This window comes from Strix aluco, chromosome 24 (assembly GCF_031877795.1).
Source record: "Strix aluco isolate bStrAlu1 chromosome 24, bStrAlu1.hap1, whole genome shotgun sequence".
NCBI lineage: Eukaryota > Metazoa > Chordata > Aves > Strigiformes > Strigidae > Strix > Strix aluco.
In genome coordinates, this window is record NC_133954.1 from 3,164,699 (window position 1) to 3,184,137 (window position 19,439).

The 19,439-nt window shown below is 51.5% G+C and overlaps 1 gene segment (V, D, J or C); it reads right to left on the reverse strand.

Moving 5' to 3' along the window:
- Positions 1-18,287, reverse strand: part of LOC141934241 (M1-specific T cell receptor alpha chain-like) — a 293,413-nt gene extending 275,126 nt beyond the window's left edge. Inside the window, 2 exon segments of the C gene segment in view lie at positions 17,525-17,812; positions 18,236-18,287. Coding sequence covers positions 17,525-17,812; positions 18,236-18,287 — 340 coding nt within the window.
- Positions 18,288-19,439: the final 1,152 nt, after the last annotated feature.

The following is a 19,439-nucleotide window of genomic DNA, read 5'->3' on the forward strand; positions in this document are numbered from 1 at the left end:
GTAGGTTTGCAGCCCCATCACCAGCACAGCTCTATACCTGTGCAAGGTATAAGGGCAGGGCTTGGGGCTCCCCAGCCTCTGCTGGCACAGTGAAAATTAAAGGGATCAAGAATGGGACAGGGACAGGGGTGGGAGGCAAAATCCTGGTGTTTGGAGCCAGTGAGCAGAGAAGTGCCAAGGAGCAGCCCTGGCACTGGGAACTGCTCCTGGGAATCACCTTTCTCTCTCTCCAAGCCTTCTGACAAATCCTCAGCCTTTGCTGTGTTTCTCATTTTGGTGGGTACTTTGCATACAATGGAGGGAGGAGCCTTCACTGCTGTGTATCTAATTCCACAGTAATATACTCCTCCGTTAGTCAAGGCTGCAAGGTGAGGTTGGCCCTGTAAATCATGGACCCTCATCTGAAATCTGTCCAGGAGGTGAACATCCCCTGGACAAAGCAGCCACTGTTCTTGGAAGACCCAGAAGTGCCTGGAAGGTACCTGGGCTCACTGCTCCTGGATGACCAGTACCAGAAGAAGGAGGGATTTCAGTACATGGAAGCAATGGTGCAGGTATCTGGGATGGATGGCCCAAATGACATGAGCACTTTGAGAGCAACAGGAAGGAGCTGGTTTGGTGCAGTGCCTGTGGGAGGGCAACAAGTTACTTATGTTTCCCCCTTTGGTCAGAAGGGCAAAGGCCTGCACCTGGGGATGAACAATCCCACACACCAGTATGTGCAGCAGAAAATGTCTTGGATGGTCCTGCTGGACACCGAGTTGACAATGAGCCAGTAATGTTTCCTTGACTCAAACAAGGAGCTTATAAAGCAAACTCCATCCTTTTGTACTGTGTGTTTGGGACAACAACTCTGTCCTGGGCTGGTGAGGAACAGAGAGGTGACTTCCAGCTATGCTGAGGGTCTCTGAATACTGTCATATTGAATTAAACTAAGAATCCAAACTGATGTCAAACCATCCTTGTTGGGGCCTGAGATCAGCAGCAGTGGACTGTGAGCTTTGCAGGGGCGAGAAAAGGAGGGCTGAAGATACAGAAGGCTGCATTTCAGTGCCTGCGCTGTGGACAGTTTTCTGCTGGATTTGTTCTGTTCATCTGCACTCAGGCTGCTTCTGGCTCTGGCTGTTCTGTGGAGCTCATGGACAGAGCAGTGGAGAGTGCCCCTGCTGTGACTGGCAAATTCCCTCATGAAGACACACAAGGACACACAAACACATGCTCATGCACAATGGTGTACAGTCATGCAAAAATCTGCACTGACAAACACTTGCACAAATCCAACATGCAGCCAAGTGCAGACAAGAGAACACATGCATAAACATGACCAACTGTGCACTCAGCTGGGGAAACCACGGGGCCAGCCCTAACAGGGATTCTGGGGAGCATTTTGGGGAAGGACAAGGCCCTAATCATGCTACCAGTGTTGTCCAGGTACCCAGGGAGACTGCATAGAGAGGGGAGGTGTATTGGGAGCCTTGTGGAAGAAGCTGTATTTGAGATAGTGATCTTGGGCAAGATATGTCTGCTCTATTGGATCTGTCACTAAAAGCATAGAAGCCTGTACATTAGCATGAGTAGCTGCTGCAAGGGAATCTGCTGGAGTGCCCTGTGCCAGCCCGTTCTGCATGCTGGTGGGTGTTATGGCAGAAATAACCTTCCAATATGTAAGGAGAAGATGTACAATTTTCTTTTTGTTACACAAAATAAAAGGCACCACAGCACAGGAGTGAACCAGAAGCTCTTTCTGGATGCGAACATGAACATACACACACACACCACTGAGAACCAGGATGCCCAGTGCTGGCTCTCAGTCCCTCTAGATGACTCTAGACAAGTCTTTCACTCCCTATAGTTAAGGCAAGGAAGCAGACACCATCAGCTTCAGCGAGCTCAAGAGGTTGACAGTGGTTCAGTCAGCTGTTTTCTTACTAGAAGAGAGAGAGAAAACACAGCAGAGCTGAAGCTGCCATGGCCTTGCCAGGCATTGAGCCTCTCCATGTCCCAAGTCTGTGTGTCAGGGATAACGTAAAAACTAGAGAATGCCCATATTGCTGCAGCCACAAAGAATCCCCACATCACAAGTGAGAAAATTCTTACAGCCTTAGATGCTCCCAGCTGTGCTTAGTGATCTCCTTAGTAGAGATGTGGGGGTGTGGGAGCAGCCCCAACTCTGTAAAGGAAATGGTGCCTCAGTGGTGTATTCACACAGCAGCAGAGTGTGGTATCTTCGGAACAAGCCGGACTCCCCAAAGGCTGCAAACACTGAGGCTGAGAGAATTACAGAATGAGGTTGGAAGGTACCTCTGGATGTCATCTGGTCCAAACCTCCTGATCAAGCAGGGCCACCTAAAGCCAGTTGCCCAGGACCATGTCAATGTGGTTTTTGAGTATCTCTAAAGAAAATGGTTTGGCAACCTCCCTGGGCAACCCATGGCAGTTGTCAGTCACTCCCATAGCACAGTACAATGTGTTGTCCCCTTGCCAGGGCACAGGACACTGTGCAGATCCCATCCACAGAAGGGTTACCCCACATTTGTTAGTCACACTTTTAAAGAATTTCCTTCAAATAAAAACAGATCTAATCATCATTACTACTGTTAAACACTAAAACTAGGTAGGAAGTTTATTGCACATGAACAAACACCAGCAACATTCACATCCTTGTTTCTTAGGGTGTAAATCAAGAGGTTCAGCAGGGGAGTAAGAACAGTGTAAAGAACAGCTGCAGCTCTGACAGTAGACAGTTAAAAATACCAGAAAGTAAAAAAACCTTTTGGCAACATTGCCCTTAGTTTGAATTGTAAAACCTACAGGGATCCTGTGCCCTTTTCCTACATTTCCAAGATCATTTTTGTTGGGCCAACAAGGCAGGGGTCATGCCAAGAGTCACTCTGGCAGTTCTTTGGCCAAAGGACTTTCCAATCTGTCAGAAAAAATGCCATCCCTCCCTCTTTTCTACAAGGATGACTGCAGATCGTATCATCTTTAAGAACTTTCTGCTTCTTAGAATGTTTACTGTGGTAGGGATAGGAAGTCCAACTGTGCTGCTGCAGATAATGGTTATTAATAGCATGACTAGGGAAAAAAGACTTCAGGCATGGAAGTGAAACACCTTTATAAAAGTTTGGCCTTCAGTCATTCTGAGATATGCTTTCATTAGACATAATTCCCTGGTGGGGAACATTAGTATGGGCATTTCCATTCTTCCACTTGTACACTTTTGTCAAGACATCTGGATTTTCATGGCAGGAAATAGGATATGAGACTGTAATGGCTGCCAAAATATATTTCCATCAATCAGAAGGGATGAGATTTAAACATAAAAAAATCCTCTCCCCTCAAAATGACAGTCAATTCCTGAGCACAAACTCTCTGAGGGGACAAGTGAAGCAGCTCTGCCCCACCCCTGCAGCTCTCTTGGGAAGTGCACCCAGCACCATTGTCCTCACTGATCTTCAAGTTCTCCTGCACACTCTGCCTCAGAGCAATTAGATCCCCCTCAGAAATACACTGTTTCACTGTCCCCATTTCTGTGCTCACTGCAACTCAATTCTCACATACTTGGCTCCTGTTTCCAGCCTGAACACCTTCAGCAGCATCGGTGACTTCTCCCTGCTAGTCCAATCCATCCGTGCTGGCCATGGCCCCTAGACTGAGTGGTGGAGGGCAGAGGAGGGTGGAGTAGCAGCTCTGGGCCATCCCAAGGGCTGTTCTCCAAAATACCGCTCTTGCCATTCTGCAAAGCAAATCATCTTCCAGAGACCCACACTCTCCCACCACCACCCCACTGAAGCTCCAATCAAGAACAAGCAAGAGGAACACGCTTTCTCAAGAGCTCTTGGGGCTGCTGAGCCCTCAGGGCCTCCTGCCTTTCTGGGCATTTGTGGGCACAGACACAGCAAGGCAAGGCCGGATGGTCAGTGGCAGCAGAGCAGCCAGGGGTGACTTCCTCAGCTCCAAGGAATGGTGCCCAAAAGAGGAGGCACTGCAGGGTGTCCCAGCCTCCCATTCTCTGTGAATGGAGAAGGGTGTCATTGTGTTCTCACCTGATTTTACCCCAGAGCAACACCCTTCTCCTCTGGCATCTTAAGAAGTGTTAGAATGGGCAAGGACCACATGGAGACCAGGCTTGAATGCAGCAGAAATTTAATGAGTCAAAAGAGGGTAACAAAATCACTCCAAGTGGAGGTCAGCAGTGCAGGGATCCCCGGGGGGAAGCCATGACTCTGCAGTTCTTGGCTGTAGAGAAGTTTATTTATGATGTCTATCTGCCTGCCCCATAGAGGGAGAGAAGACAGATGGTCCCCACCAAGCTGGACTTGGAGAGATCTTGCTGTCAATGGGAACCAAAGCAAAGAAAATGGAGAGAAAGACAAAGCCATTCAGCTATCCCGAAAACAACTTCCAAAGTGTCACCCTCTCTGTAAGCAGACTTTGACCTCATTTCCCTCTGTCATGACAAGAAGACCCAAACCCCATGACAGGACAGAGCAATACCAGCTGGGATGTCTCTTAAGTGACGATCTCTCTGTGGATGAGGAGGAAAAGGGGCTTCAGACTCACCTGGTTCCCAAGCAGAAGGAGCCAAGAGAAGTGCATGAGAGAGCAGGGACTTGGGCTGCCTTTTATACCTGCCCTTCACTGCCGCAGGACCAGAGGCACCTTTGCAGAGGTAACAATGTTCTGACAAGCTCATCTTGAATGCAAACCATCGCAGCTAAAGCTATGGGCTGTGCTTTCATTTCCTGCACTGCTCCTTTTCATTTCCAGGTTTGTGCCATGCCCATTCCTCAGTGAAGGCTTGTTCTGAGCACTGGGATGAAAGGCCCCAGGATTTCTAGGGCAGGAATGCAGCAGTGCTGGCAGAAGACTCAGCTCAAGTGTTGGATGTTTCCAGAGCACGCAAGTGATGTCAGTCTGGGTCACTCTGGTGGGGCTGTTTGAAGAGTTGTTCTCAGGAGGAAGCTCCAGCCATTCTCCGCCAGATTCAATGGGCTACCGTGTATGAGCATGTGCCACATCCAGTCCATCTCTTTCCTTCCCTCCTCAGCTCACCTCAGTGGTCATTTTTTGTTGCCTTCCCCAGTGTTTGCATTGTGCTGCTGGGTTTTGACCCCAGCCTGCCTAATAATGCCCTCTGGAAAAAATTCTGGCCTGTTTCGACTCATCCCCTCTCTGTGCAGTCTGTGAGCCCACAAACAATGGACATGTGAAGAGCACTCTGCCATGAGTCCATCACCCCACCACGAGAATTTTTTTTCTCAGACTATATAAAATTGTTCCTCTACCAGAAGCACAAAGCTTCAGGCTACCCAGTTTGGTGCACAAATGATGACAGAACACTCTGTATGTTGAAGATGTTGGGCAGAAATAATGTCATTTTTCAGCCTGAACATTACAAGAAAACACTACAAAACCTCAAATTGTAAAACTTTTAAAATTCTCTGTGGGGAAAATCTGAACAGAGATCCATCCTACCCAATATAAACTTTGTTAGACAACCAGATGAGTTACCTCTTTTTTTCCAGCTTATGATATGTCCTCTTGTGACGTTACTGATGAGGATGTGGCCATTGTTTCATGGAAGCATGCCAAAGGGCTCATGACCATGGAGTACAGTACTGACATTTCTATAGTTTGCTTCACAACAGCATATGCACACCTAGAGCTTTGCAGTCTCTTAGGTGCCCTGTAAGACTATTGTCTTTATCTTGACACAGACTCTATGATACCTGTGGGTCATCAGGGGACTCGGACTTCACTGCTTGGCAACGACTTATGCAAGTTGTCAGGTAATTTTCTGCCAGATGAACATGTTTTGGAGTTTGTGTCATCAGGTCCTAAATCCTACAGCTACTCACAGTCTGAAGAGAAGTGTTGTTAAAGGTTAAAGGTGTCATTCTAAATGCAACAGAGGAAAAATCAGTTCCGAGACTCCGAGGGATCTTGTGTTGCATTATGGTATAAATCCAGATAATGATGACCCTAAAAAGATTGTGATAGAGCAGCATTCTATCACCAGGAGCAAGCAGAAGTGGGTAATAGAAACCAAGGCTCCTTTGCAAGATGCAGAAGGTGGTCTATGACAAGAGTACTGAGTAAAAATTTAAAAGCCTCCTCTATGGCTTTTGATCATGGACACGCACTGAAAACATCCCTTTTCTGCTATCCTGGAAGGCCTTAGAAACTGTGGGAAAAGTTATTTCATAAACAGTCTTTTGGAGAATGACATAATGGTTGATGTTGGAAGGGACCACTAGAAATGACCTTGTCCAACCATCCTTCTGAAGCATGGCCATCCAATGCAGGTTCCCCAGGACCATGTCCAGATGGCTTTTGAATATCTCCAAGGAAGGAGAATCCCCAACTTCTCTGGGCAACTCATGACAGTGCTCAGTCACCCTCACCAGTAAAAAAGTGTTTCCTGATATTTCAGACAGAGCCTCCTGTGTTTCAGCCTGTTTCCATTGCCTGTGGTCCTGACACTGGGCACCTCTGAGAAGAGCCTGGCTTTGTCTTCTTTGCACCCTCCTTTGAGGTATTTAGATACATTGATAAGATCCACCCTGAGCACTCTCTTCTTTGTGCTGAGCAGTCCCAGCTCTCTCAGCCTTTCCTCATAGAAGAGATGCTCTAGTTCATTCATCCTCTTCATGACCCTTTATTGGATTCTCTCCAGTTCTTCCATATGTCCCTTGTACTGGGGAGTCTAGAACTGGATGCAGTACTCCAAGAGTGAACTCACCAGTGCTGAGTAGAGAGGAACAATCACCTTCCTTGATCTTCTGGCAACAGCCTTCCCATTGCAGCCCAGAACACTGTTGGCTCTCTTTGGAGCAAGGGCACATTGCCGGCTTATTGTCAACTTGGTGTCCAGAGGAACAACCCAGGTCTTTTTCTGCAAAGCTGCTTTACAGTTGAGTGGTCCCCAGCACATACTGGTGCATGGAGTTATTCCTCTCCAGGTGCAGGAATTTTCTCTTCCCCTTGTTAAACTGCAGGAGGTTCCTCTCAGTCCATTTCTCCAGCCTGTCGAGGTCCCTTTGCATGGCAGCATGATCCTCTGGTGTATCAGCAGCTCTTCCCAGTTTAGTGTCAACTGTCAGCTTGCTGAGGGTACACTTTGCCCTGTCAACCAGATCATTAATTAAGATGTTGAACAGGATTGGAACAAGTATTGACTCCTTCAGACACCACTAGTTACTGGTTCCCAATAAGTCTTTGTTCAGCCAGTTTTCAATCCATTTCACTGTCTGCTCATCCAGCCTATACATCAACAGCTTCTCTTTAAGGATCCTATGAAAGTCAGTGTAGAAAGCCGTACTGAAATCAAGGTAGACTATATACACCACTCTTTTCTTGTCTACCAAGCTAGTCATTGTAGCTGGATATCAGCATGGTCAAGTATGACTTCCCCTTGGTGAATGCACACTGACTGCACCTAATCACCTTTAGTCCTTCGTGTGCCTGGAAACTCTTTCCAGGATTAACTGTTCTATCACTTTCCCAGGGTGTGCATGAACTCCAGCAGAGCACCTCTCCTTGTTGACTTGTCTATGACTTGGCTGATGAAGTTGTCAATGCTCTTCAGGAAACTCCTGCCTTGCTTATGTCCTGCTGTCTTTTCCCTCCTGGAGTTATCGTGGTGGTTGAAGTTCCCCATGAGGACCAGGGTCTGTAGAGGGCCTCATCCACTGGTTCTTCCTAGTCAGGTGGCCTTTAGCAGACACACCCTACAATGCCACCCTTTCCTGTCTTCTTTTCAGCCCTTACCCACAAGCTCTCACTTGGCTCCTCATCCATCCCCAGGCAGAGCTCCATGGACTCCAACTGCTCTCTCACAGAAAGAACACCTCCTCCTCATCATCATCATCTTCACAGACAGTCCTTCCAAAAAAGCCTGTAATCCTCCATTGCAACACTTCAGTCACGAGAGCCATCCTACCCTGTCTCTGTGATCCCAACAACATTACAGCCCTGCAGCTGCACACAGATCTCCTTGTGTTTATTCCCCAGACTGCATGCACTAGCATACAGCACTTGACAGAGGCAGCCCATCATGTTGACATCCTAGAAAGGGTTTTAAAGATTTCACCACAATAAGTAAATATGTTTGTGATTGATGATTTGAAGAACTCTGCTTGTGATAGACATTAAATTGAGAAAGCTTTTACTGAGTATGTTATCATAGGAATCTTGCATCTTGGACATTGTCCAGAATGTTTTTTCCGAGGGTAAAAAGAGCTGGACCATCACTCACAGCACAAACTATATGGTGCTATTTAAGAACCCACACTCTAAGCTCCAGATTGTGTCCTCAGCCAGACAGCTGTACCCTGGCAAGGCCTGTTCTCTGTAGAGGCATTTGAAGATGCACCATATGGGTTCCTGGTTGTCCATCCAAATGCTTCTACCCCGGAGGTTTTTAGGCTAATAACTCAAACCATGACACTGGTCTTTTCCCGCCAGAGCTTTCTGCCATTTACATATTGGGAAAAAAAAAGAAAAGAAAAAAAGAATATGGCAATAATAGTGAGGAACCAGACTGACAGTCTGTGTTTCTGCCTGTGCAGACTTGGAAATATGATGCCTTACTCTTTGAAGTCTAACCTGTCCCTCCTGGAGCTGTTGTTCTGCTCCTGCCACTGGCAGGAGAAAGCAATACTCTGTGCTCCTTCTGATGACCTGATAAAGGCCATTTCTGAAATTGCCTTGAATACCTTGAAGGGAAACATTATATTAACACCCCACTATGTACACATGCTGAAAAAGGGATGTAAATCCATTAAAATCCTGAGCAGTAAAAATACGTCCTTCAAAAGAAAGAAGCTACTGGTGAAACAAGCCAGAGGGTTTATTGGGCCTCTTCTAAGTTTTCCTCTTTCACTCACCATGGGGCTTTAGGTAAAGCAGGGATGGACTATGTGGAAAAAATGTATCTGGTGCATTTAAATCAACTGGAGCAGCTACAGGTGCTGCCATAACCCAGGGAAGACATGAGGGCTGATACCTTTGGGTACTGAAATGAGGGACATTCTCCAGAAACCAGGTTTGATGGCCTATGAGAAAGCTAAAATGTTTACAGCAGCTCTTCCAAAGTACTTGTCCCACGAGAAGAGCATTCAGGAATGGGGGAAAATAACTCCTGCCTTTCCAGAACAAAACAAGATAGAGGTGGAAAAGCCCCTGGAGATTCCTGAGGACTCCAACCTGTTCAAGAAGTGCCTTAACTGTATGAAGTTCAATAAGGCCAAATGCCGGGTGCTGCACTTGGGTCACAACAACCCCCAGCAGCGCTACAGGCTTGGGGAGCAGTGGCTGGAGAGCTGCCAGTCAGAGAGGGACCTGGGGGGGTGATTGACAGCCGGCTGAACATGAGCCAGCAGTGTGCCCAGGTGGCCAAGAAAGCCAATGGAATCCTGGCCTGTATCAGAAATAGTGTGGCCAGCAGAGACAGGGAAGTGATCTTACCCCTGTACTCGGCACTGGTGAGGCCGCACCTCGATTACTGTGTTCAGTTTTGGGCCCCTCACTCCAAAAAGGACATTGAATGACTCGAGCATGTCCAGAGAAGGGCAACGAAGCTGGTGAAGGGTCTGGAGCACAGGTCTGATGGGGAGCGGCTGAGGGAACTGGGGGGGTTTAGTCTGGAGAAGAGGAGGCTGAGGGGAGACCTCATCGCCCTCTACAACTACCTGAAAGGAGGGTGCAGAGAGGGGGGATGAGTCTCTTTAACCAAGGAACAAGTGATAGGACAAGAGGGAATGGCCTCAAGTTGCGCCAGGGAAGGTTTAGACTAGATGTCAGGAAGTATTTCTTTACAGAATGGGTTATTAGGCAGTGGAATGAATTGCCCAGGGAGGTGGTGGAGTCCCCATCCCTGGAGGTGTTTAAGAGTAGGGTCGTCACAGCGCTGAGAGATATGGTGTAGATGGGAACTGGCAGTGCTAGGTTAATGGTTGGACTGGATGATCTTCAAGGTCCTTTCCAACCTAGTTGGTTCTGTTTGATTCTGTGATAATGCGCATCCACAGTATCAGAAGAATGCACAAGTGCTCCTGGGTAAACCAGGGCAGGACAAGCATATTCCTTCTTGGGAAAACGAGGGAAGTTTTGTATACAAAGGAGATGGCATTAAGGGGTGCAGCTTGCATGATTTAGTCCAGTTTAGACCTTGGGAAGGTTTAGACTGGCTCTTAGGAAGTATTTCTTCACAGAACGGGTTGTTAGGTGTTGGAATGGGCTGCCCAGGGCAGTGGTGCAGTCCCCATCCCTGGAGGGGTTGAAGAGTCGGGTTGACCCAGCGCTGAGGGATCTGGTGGAGTTGAGAATGGTCAGTGTGAGGTTCATGGTTGGACTGGAGGATCTTCAAGGTCTTTTCCAACCGAGATGATTCTGTGATTCTGTGAATGTGTCCTTCAGACCTGTGGCCCACCTAGCCTAAGAACAGTTAGAGACTGGAATGTTTTTATGAAAACATGTCTCATCTTCTGTCGTACAAAACCCAGGGTTTCTAGGAACAAGTAAAAGTGACTGAGGAGGGCTGGGAAGCATCACACATAGGAAAAAGACACAGTGGTATGTGCAGGCCATGGAGGGGGAATGCTGCAATTGCTTCCTCTGGAAAGCAATACCCGAAACACTGTGATTTTAAAAGGCCATGATGCTTTCAGGAAAGAGAGCACTGCTTGGAGGGTAACCACGAGTCAAAAAACTGTATGATTCTGACGTGCCAAGAAAAGTGCTAGCTGGTGTTCTCCAGGCTGGTTATGTGGATGTGTATTCACCACCACACTCACTGGTCTTGGGGAAACATGGGCCCTAGGGAGCCAGTTGCTGGGCTTTTTCTTTTCCCCTAGAAATGTTTCCCCGGTGTAGGGCTCTGCTGAGAAAAACCAAGACAGCTTGTCCATCTCAGACATCTATCTTAGATGGCAGATAATTCTACCCCAGAAGCTGTCCCTGCTGCCATGCCCAGGTGTGCTGGCCATGGCCTACATACCAGGTGAAGTAAGGGCCACCCCCCACTCCCAATTCCTGCCATCCTTTGGTAACACAGTATTCTAAGTCTCATTGCTCAACACAGCTCTAGCCAAAGCAAGAGGAGCACTCTTCCCCAAGAGATTGTGGGACTGCTGACCTCCCTGGGGCCTCCTACATGCCCACAGTTTCTCTCTTGAGGACAACTCACATGATGTGTTCCAGGGTCAAAGAGGTATTTCTGAGCAGAGATGCAGCAAGGCAACTGGCTACTGGCTGTGGAGTACCAAGGGTTGTCTTCCTCACCTTCAAGAGGCAGTGCCTGAAAGACAACTCACTGCAGTGTGTCCCACCCTCCAATGCCTCTAGGAGTGATGAAGGGTTCCCCTGTCCCCCAACTAATTCCTTCCTCAAAACAATGGTTTTTGTCATCAGCAGTCAGTATGCAGATGGAAAGAACACCTGAGGGACACAGGCAGAGTTGCAGCAAATTTTGAATCTAAAGAGGGAAATGTGGTCACTCCAAGTGGAGGTGCCCAGTGCAGGGAGAAGCAACAAAGACTCTGTTTCTCTTTTCCTGTCAATCTGCCCCATGAAAGGAAACAGGCTAGCATGTCACTCCAGGCCGGTTTCTGGGGTCCTCACAGCAGGCTTTGAGGGGAACACAAAACCACAACAAAGAAAAGAGGGAAAAGGGTGAGTGGAAGACAGGAAAGGTAGACATTGGTCACGTTTTCAGAAAGCCAAGGCTGCTCGCCTCCAGTCTCCCCTTGCGGGCCAAGCCAGAGGTGGTCAGCTACTCTTAAAACAATGACATGAAGATTAATCCTCCATCCAGTGCCATGTTCTGAGTTCCTGGAAGTCCTTGTCTGAGGCCATTTTAAGAATCTTTAAGGGGGGGGGGGGTGTGGGTGGGGGGGCAGCTTCTGCCACAGTAGCGACTGGTAGCAGCTTGGCTGGTAACCAAGGGCATTCTCAGCATCTCCACAATGAGGGGCCCTGAGGGATCTGGGGGTCCCAGTTGTGGGAAGGGTCTGTTCCTGGTCAGCTGACAGTGGAGTCCTCACCTCCCCAGCTAGAATCGCCTGCTCTTCTGCACAGCCACTGCTGGGCCATCTGGGAGGTCAGGGGTTTCACATCTTCCCTTGAGGTCCTCAGCTCTCTGGGGACACTGCTATTTCTCCTGGGAACTGAAGTCTCTTCAGTTTCTCTCACATCTTCCCTTTCTTTCCTCATCTGCGTGGAAACACCACCCCTCCCCCAAATCATCCAAAAGAGATGAAGCCCATTACACAGCAGACCAGGTGTTCTGGTGTATCTTGTTCTGCTGGGATAATCCAGCACTTGGATTATCTAGACACTTGGTTCCAGTGCTGTTGTTAGGTGCCACAAACCCAGAGATGACAAGGATGAGGGATCAGGAGGTAAGAGGATGAGGGACCAGTGGGTCACCCCCCCACTCCCTGGGAGCACATGAGGCACCCATTGAAGTGCTGCACTGCCAGCGGTGGGCATAGGGTAACCCTGCACCCCAGAGCTGCAAGGGCATGTGAAGCTGAGGAGGATGGACAGGTGGGGTGCCCCACTCCCACGCCCTTTCCAGTTCAGCTCCAAAGTGATCCCATGCACCAGTTGGGGCAGAGATAACAAACTTCATTACTAAGTTAACCTGAGTCCTGAGTAGGCACCAACCCACAGAACTCAGGGTTGTTGGAATCTGAACGTCATCCATGTTGTACTTTTTGTCATTTTGTTATCTCCAATTAATGGTATTTTAATCAACACTCTGTGGAGCCAGAGTCCCATTCTTACTGGGACTCTCTAGACCCATGCTGCACACCCAGCATTAAAAAAAAAATGTTACAAATTTCTTCACAACCTGTCCAGTGCTCCCTCACCCTCACAATGAAAAAGGGTTCCCTGGTGTTCAGACAGAGCCTCCTGTGTTTCACTTTGTGCCCAATGTCCCTTGTCCTGTCACAGGGCACCACGCAGAAGAGCCTGGCTCTGCCTTCTTCACACCCTCCATCCCGATATTTGTACACAGTGATGAGAGCTCCCCTGAGACTTCTCTTCTCTGTGCTGAACAGTCCCAGCTGGGATCTCCACACGAGACATGCTCCAGTCCCTTCATCGCCTAAATTGCTCGTGGCTTGACTGTCTCCAGTATGGCTGTGACATACAGTTCTCAGTGAAAACACACACCCCTACACCCTCTGCTGTCACTCAACACTCACAGTTGAGCATCCCCCAAACACCAGCACTGTCCCTCAGCCCATCTAATAGCCCTGCCTGGAGCCTGGGCCCAGCACCTGCGTCTCCTCCTTCTCTCTGGCTAGGCTTGATGTTCACTAGCAAAAAGATGTGTGAAATCTCCCACTCCTCTCACCATCATCCCCACACTCTTGGATCCCTCAAACATTACCATGGCTTGGTAATATCAGCCTGTCTAGCAGCCATGAGTGGGCCCTGGGCTCCCTTACCCACCTCTGTCTCAGACTTCAGATACAGCTTTTCTGCCCACTCCCTGAAATATGCTGCCAATTCCACATACACACCCATGAGCATCGGGTTCATTTCACAAAGAAGAATGAGAAACACACTGAGGTCCCTCCAGTCACTGGTTCTTAGACCTGCCACACATACACGTGCAGTGTGGTCCCTGCAGTTGCTGACAGCAAGATGTATGACCCCTCTGCCATGTTCTTCCTTCTCCAGTTGCTGGCACCCAGACCTTGCTTACACTGCAGTGCCCCCAGCTGCTGGTGCAGAGGGTGATAGGCTCTATGACGAGTGACCCCTATCCGGTTGCTGGCACTTAGATTTCACAGCACACAGCTCCAGTGATTCAACTGCTGGCCCCCAGGCCTACAATCCCTATGGGCATTGGTTGGTTGTCCAGTTCCTGGCACCCAGCTCTCTCTTTCACACCAGTCTCTCCAGTTACTGGCACTCAGACCTTGCAGCACTGCTATTTGGGAAAGGGAGTGAAGTTACTTCAGTAGGATGGTTAAAAAAGGATTTCACAAGTCAAGGGAGTCAATAGTGATCAGGCACAAGGAACATCCCAACACGAGCTCTGACTGAACACTGCTTCTCTGCCACTGGCTCCTTTTTTTCTTCCTCCTGTCTATCGCCTCCCCTTGCTCCTCCTCAGTCCCTTCTTCCCCACCACCTTTGACCCTTCCCCTAAACATTCTTTCAGAACTGTTCCCTAGTCCCATAGGACCCCCCTCAAACATCCCAAATCCTCAGGTTCCTCTTGTCACTTCTTGTCACTTACAAAGCTCAGCCTCAAACACTCCAAAGCTTCCCCTGCAGTTCCCTGATGGCCCATCAATTAGAGGCTGAAGAGCTCTGGTCTCCCTCCTTGTCTCCCTCATCACTTCCTGAGAGACTGCTGTCATTGTGTGCCTTGATTATCACTTTCCCTTTGACTTGTTCTTCCCTTTGAAAGGGAAGGGGACTTGATCAGAGAGCTTTAGTCAACCTGTTGCTCTCAGCTTCCACTCTCAGCCCTGACAGTATCTTCTGGTGAAGTTCCTCAGGTGTGTGAGTTCCTCAAGAAGCTGAAAGGCTCCTGTCCCCATTGAAAATTTGGTCTCTTGAGTCAAGGCTCTGGGGGAAAGCCCATGGTGAGTCTGGGGAGTCCCTAGAGCTGAAAGAGACCTGAAAAGCAGGGGGAGAGCTCAAGGGGTTGAACAGAGCATCTTGTCCAGTGTCTGGCTGATGGGCCTTTGTCACATGTTGAGGCTTTCCCTGATCCCCAGGTGCAGGGCTAGGAGGACATTTTCCCTCCTTTGGCTTTTCTTTCCAGGAGGTAAAACCACAGGAGCACTTATGTCTCCTACCAAGAACCCCCTCGTCCTATAATGCTCATTGATGGATGCTGAGGAAGAGTAAGATTTGGACCAGCAGCTGGGATACTTCTCCTGAAGACTCATGTCTGTGTCCTGATCACTTTCAGCAGCTCAGGATTGTTCCCAAGTCTGCTGTGGCAATGCACCCTCGTGGCAAGGAAAGCCAAGAGCAGCCTGGGCTGTGGTAGGAAGAACATCACCAGAAGGACAAGGGGACTGATCCTTCCTGTCTAGTCAATGCTGATGAGGCCACCTCTGGAGTGCTGGGTCCAGTCCTGGGCTCCCCAGTACAAGAAAGATAGCTGAATGAGCCCAGCAAAATGGTGCAGGGACTGGAGCAGCTTTCCTATGAGGACAGGCTGAGCGGGCTGGCAGTGTTCAGCCTGGGGAAGAGAAGGCTCGAGGGGGATCTTGGCAGTGTCTGTAAATACCTGATGGGAGGGAATGGAGACTCTTCTCAGTAGTGCCCAATGGCAGGAGTAGAGGTAGTGGACACCAGTTCAAAAACCCAACCTAACATGATCCTGGGCATCCTGCTCTACCTGACCCGGCTTGAACAGAGGCTGCATGACCACAACCAGCCCAACCAGTCCCCAGCATGGGAGGAGTGTCCATGGTGAACTTCTGCTGTCATCTAGTGCCCAGCCAGAGACAGGGGCCTGCACCCACCTCTCTCGGTTGGAGACAGGCCCCTTGGCAGCCCCTGATGTGCTCCTTGTCCCTCGGTAGCGTCTGAAGGGAGGCAGAACCAGGAAGAGCCACAGGCACCTGGAAGGGGGTGTCTGACTCCCTGTCCCCTTCTCTGAGGCCACGGCTTCAAGGGAAACATCTCTGGGAACAGCACGTGCTGTGACCACCCCTACCCAGAGTCAGACACATCACTCTCTTGGGTAGCAGGACATCCAGCACAACCCTCTGCTTCACAGACAGCTTGTCCACATCCCTTCAGGTGTCACAATCATCCCCTTTACCTGGGGATGTCTGCCCCTAGAAGGGTGAGAAGAGAAGATCATCTTACAAATGCATTTCTGCCTACAGGGGGATTGGATTTCTTATGGGATGTAGTGGAAAAGCATTTGGGGATTGTGCAAGACATGGGATGCTTAGGGGAAGGAGCAGAGACAAGCAGAGAGAAGGATCAAGGCAGTCTGTCCTGCAGCAAGCATGGGTAGAAAGATAGAGGCAGGGATGAGAGAGGCAGATTGAGTGTGACCATGGGGCTGATCCATGTGCTGGCCTGGCCATGCCTGTGGCTCTGCCTTGTTTGTCCCCCTGCCAGTAGTTCCCTGCAAACACAGTTACAAAGTGCAGCTGGGACAGGCACCACGGCTGATCCTTCACTCTGTACCTCGGAACCTCTGACCATGAGCTTTGAAGAGCTGTGTCAGATGCTCGAGCCACACAGGGTTCCCCAGGGACTGGCTGGAGCCCGCAGGTTCTTCCCAGAGGCCTCCTTCCAGGTCTTACTAAGCTCAGACCTTCAGCTGCTTTGGGCAACTTGGCAAATCTCTTCCTGACTCACTCCTCAAGTAGGAGCCTGGCATCCCTTGAGGCTGCGGTCAGTGTGTCCAGTCCGAGCTTTTACCGTGTCTACTGGGCTTCAAGTCCAAAGCTTTTCAAACCTGTCACAGAAGCTCGTGGTCTCAACATTGAGGTACTGTGGGGAGCACTTCAAGGTGCCTGTGACCTCGACATCCCCTTCTCCTCTCGCTGTGGAGCTTGAACTCCTGACTCCATGGGATGACTCTGTAACGGGAGCAGGAACAGTTTGAAAGCTCCATGAAACCTTTAGCTGGAGGATACAATTTTTCATTCGTTAGAGAAATGTGCAACCCCTCCTGGCTGTTCTTTCTCAAGGAAAGCTTTTCATTAGCAACTCAGCCCTGGAGTGCCCGTGGGGCCGGGGCAGAGGAAAGCACCTGCTCGGGGTTCCCTTGGCTGTCCTCGGGGGGAAAGGCCGGAGCCCGAGGAGGGGCCCTGTATGTTCCGTGTGAGCCGAGGGCTGCCCGGCTGCCCGTGGGCAGGAGGAGCTCTGCTGCACCGGGTACTTCCTGGCTGCGTTGGATTCTTAATTGCCCCGTTACTAATTGGCTCCGTCGAACGTGCAGGGAGGCTGTTGGCGGTACTAACAGCCTTGGGGGAGCCCTTGGTGCATGTGCCCGGGAAGGGCAAAAGCTCTGGGACTCTGTCCCCTGGGCGAGGCATTTCTGAGGCAGAGCTGGCCGGCCGTTACAGACAGGCCCGAGGATGCCCCGTTAGGCAGCAGAGTCTGAGCCCGTCGGGAGGCAGCAAGAGAGCCTGGGGGAAAGCCCGCCCTGCCCTGCCTGCCTTGCCCAGCCCGTCTGCCTGTCCCTGGGCAGCGCTGCCCAAGCGCGGCTCTTTGGTGGCCTCGGGAGCACAGACCCGCAGCGGCCGTCAATGAGAAGAGGTGCTGAGGCCAGGCCTTGACTGCTGGGGGGGCCTGGTGGTGCCGGTGTTGGTGGCGGGGCCGGGCGGGCGGGGGAAGCGGCCCGGGACACGGGGCCGGGCGGGGCCGGGCGGGGCGAGGCGGCCTCGGCGGGCGGAGCGGCAGCGCCCCCTGGCGGGCCCGCCCGGGACTGTCCCCCCGCCCCCGCCGGCCCCGCCCGGCCCCGCCCGCGGCGGTTCGTGCCCGGCCGCAGCCCCGGCTCCTCTCCCCGTGTCTCCCAGCGCGCAGTAATACACCGCCGCGTCCCCGCGCCGGGGCCGGGCGAGCCACAGGGCGCTGGACCGGCGGTCTGCCGCCACCGACAGCCGCCCCGGCGGGGCCTGCAGCTCTTCGGAGCCCTCATAAGCGCTCACGAGGAATGCGGGGCCTCTGCCCGGGAGCTGACGGTACCAGTGGATGACGTCCCCGGTCTGGATGTTGGGGTGGGAGCAGTTGATGGTGACGCCGGTGCCCTCGTTGGTCTCTGCCGACGGCTCCTGCTGCACCTGGGCTCTGCCCGCAGCCACTGCCGAGGAGAAAAGAAGAATCCCTTTGCTTCAGCTGAACATGTCGTGCAGCCGGAGAGGGGAGAAGGGGACACTTCACAGATGATGGGGGTGTGATCTGAGAACACAGGATGGAGAAACAGTGTCTCTGAGAGTGGTTGTTTGGGGACAGGAATGTATGAGGGATGTTTGGAAGGACAGTCCGAGTGAGGAAGAGGAGAAGACAGTGAGGAAAAGAGATTGGCTGGGATGGATGGATGGATGGATGGATGGATGGATGGATGGATGGATGGAGAAGTGGAGTAAGAGAATAGAGAGGCAAGCTGGGAGGGAATGAGCTTATTGGGGGCAGAAGGGAGGACACAGAAATGAATAAGGTTATAGAAGGCCCCTCCCCGGCCCCCGCAGCCCCTGTCCCAGCCGCCGCCGGCAGCCCCGCGCACCCAGGAGCACCGCGGCCAGCCCCGCCAGCCCTGCGCCCCGGCCCCGCCGCATCCCGCCGCTCCGCCGCCCGCGCCTCGCTGCCCCCCGCCAGCCCCGGCTCTCTGCTCCGGCCGCGGCGCCTCCTCTCCGCCGCCTCCGCTCCTCTCGGCCGCCGCCAGCTCCGCCCCGGGGCTGAGCCCTGCGCCGGCGCCGCTCGGGGGCTCGCCCGGGCTCAGAGTGCTCAGCGGCTCTGCACCGCCACCACTTGGGCTCCCGGCAATCCCACTCTCTCCCTCCTCCAGCAAGGGCTCCCCAGCAAGAAGAAGCCTGCCCAGCGCCAGCTGCAGCCTGGGGCAGCAGCAGGGCCTTGGCCCAGCACATGCAGCAGCTTCCCAGAGCTGTCCCCGAGCTCAGCGCCTGCAAACAGCAGCCACTCACCTCCTGCCCATGGCACGGAGGAGGCTGAGAGCCTCCCTTCAGCTGCCCCTCTGCAGGCCGAGCACAATGCCTCTGAGCTGCTCTCTAGCAGAGGGGATGGGAGGCCAAGGGTGACCTGGGCGTGCAGGGTTCAGGGAGGGCAGGGGACAGGGGGAATCACACAGTCACAGTGTAGCTGAGTAGGGACCTGCAGAGGTTGTCTGGATCAACCCCCCCTTGCAACAGATCCCCTTAGATCAAGTCACTCAAAGTCACATTCAGTCCAGCCCTGAACACCTCCCAGGGTGGACACTGCCAAACTTCCCTGGGAAACATGTTCCTTCTCTCCTTCTCCAGCCTGGAGACACTGTTGGGTGTTTCCACAGACTTGCTGGGACTCCCCCACTTCCCACTACTCGCAGCATTCATGAAAACTTTAAACAGCATTGCTCCTACTACTGATCCCTACTACTAGATCACACTAGTGAGTGATGGCCGGCAGGGCTTTGGACTATGGTCACAAGTCTTTGAGCCTGGTAGTCCAGCCAATATCCCACCCAGCTGATCATCCTCTTCCTGAACCCATTCATTTCCCAGGTGGACATAAGAGAAGTGTGAGAGAGTCTGTCAAGGTCTTGCTAAACTGTAGGTACACACCTCCCCTGCCCTTTCCTTGTCCACAGTGCCTGTTACCTCCTGACACACCAGCAAGGTTTCCCTCAGCTACACGAGAGCCTCAGCTCAGCAGCAGCTCCACGGAGAGGGGAATCAGCCCTGGCTGAGCTCTCCCAGCAGAGCTCCCTGGCA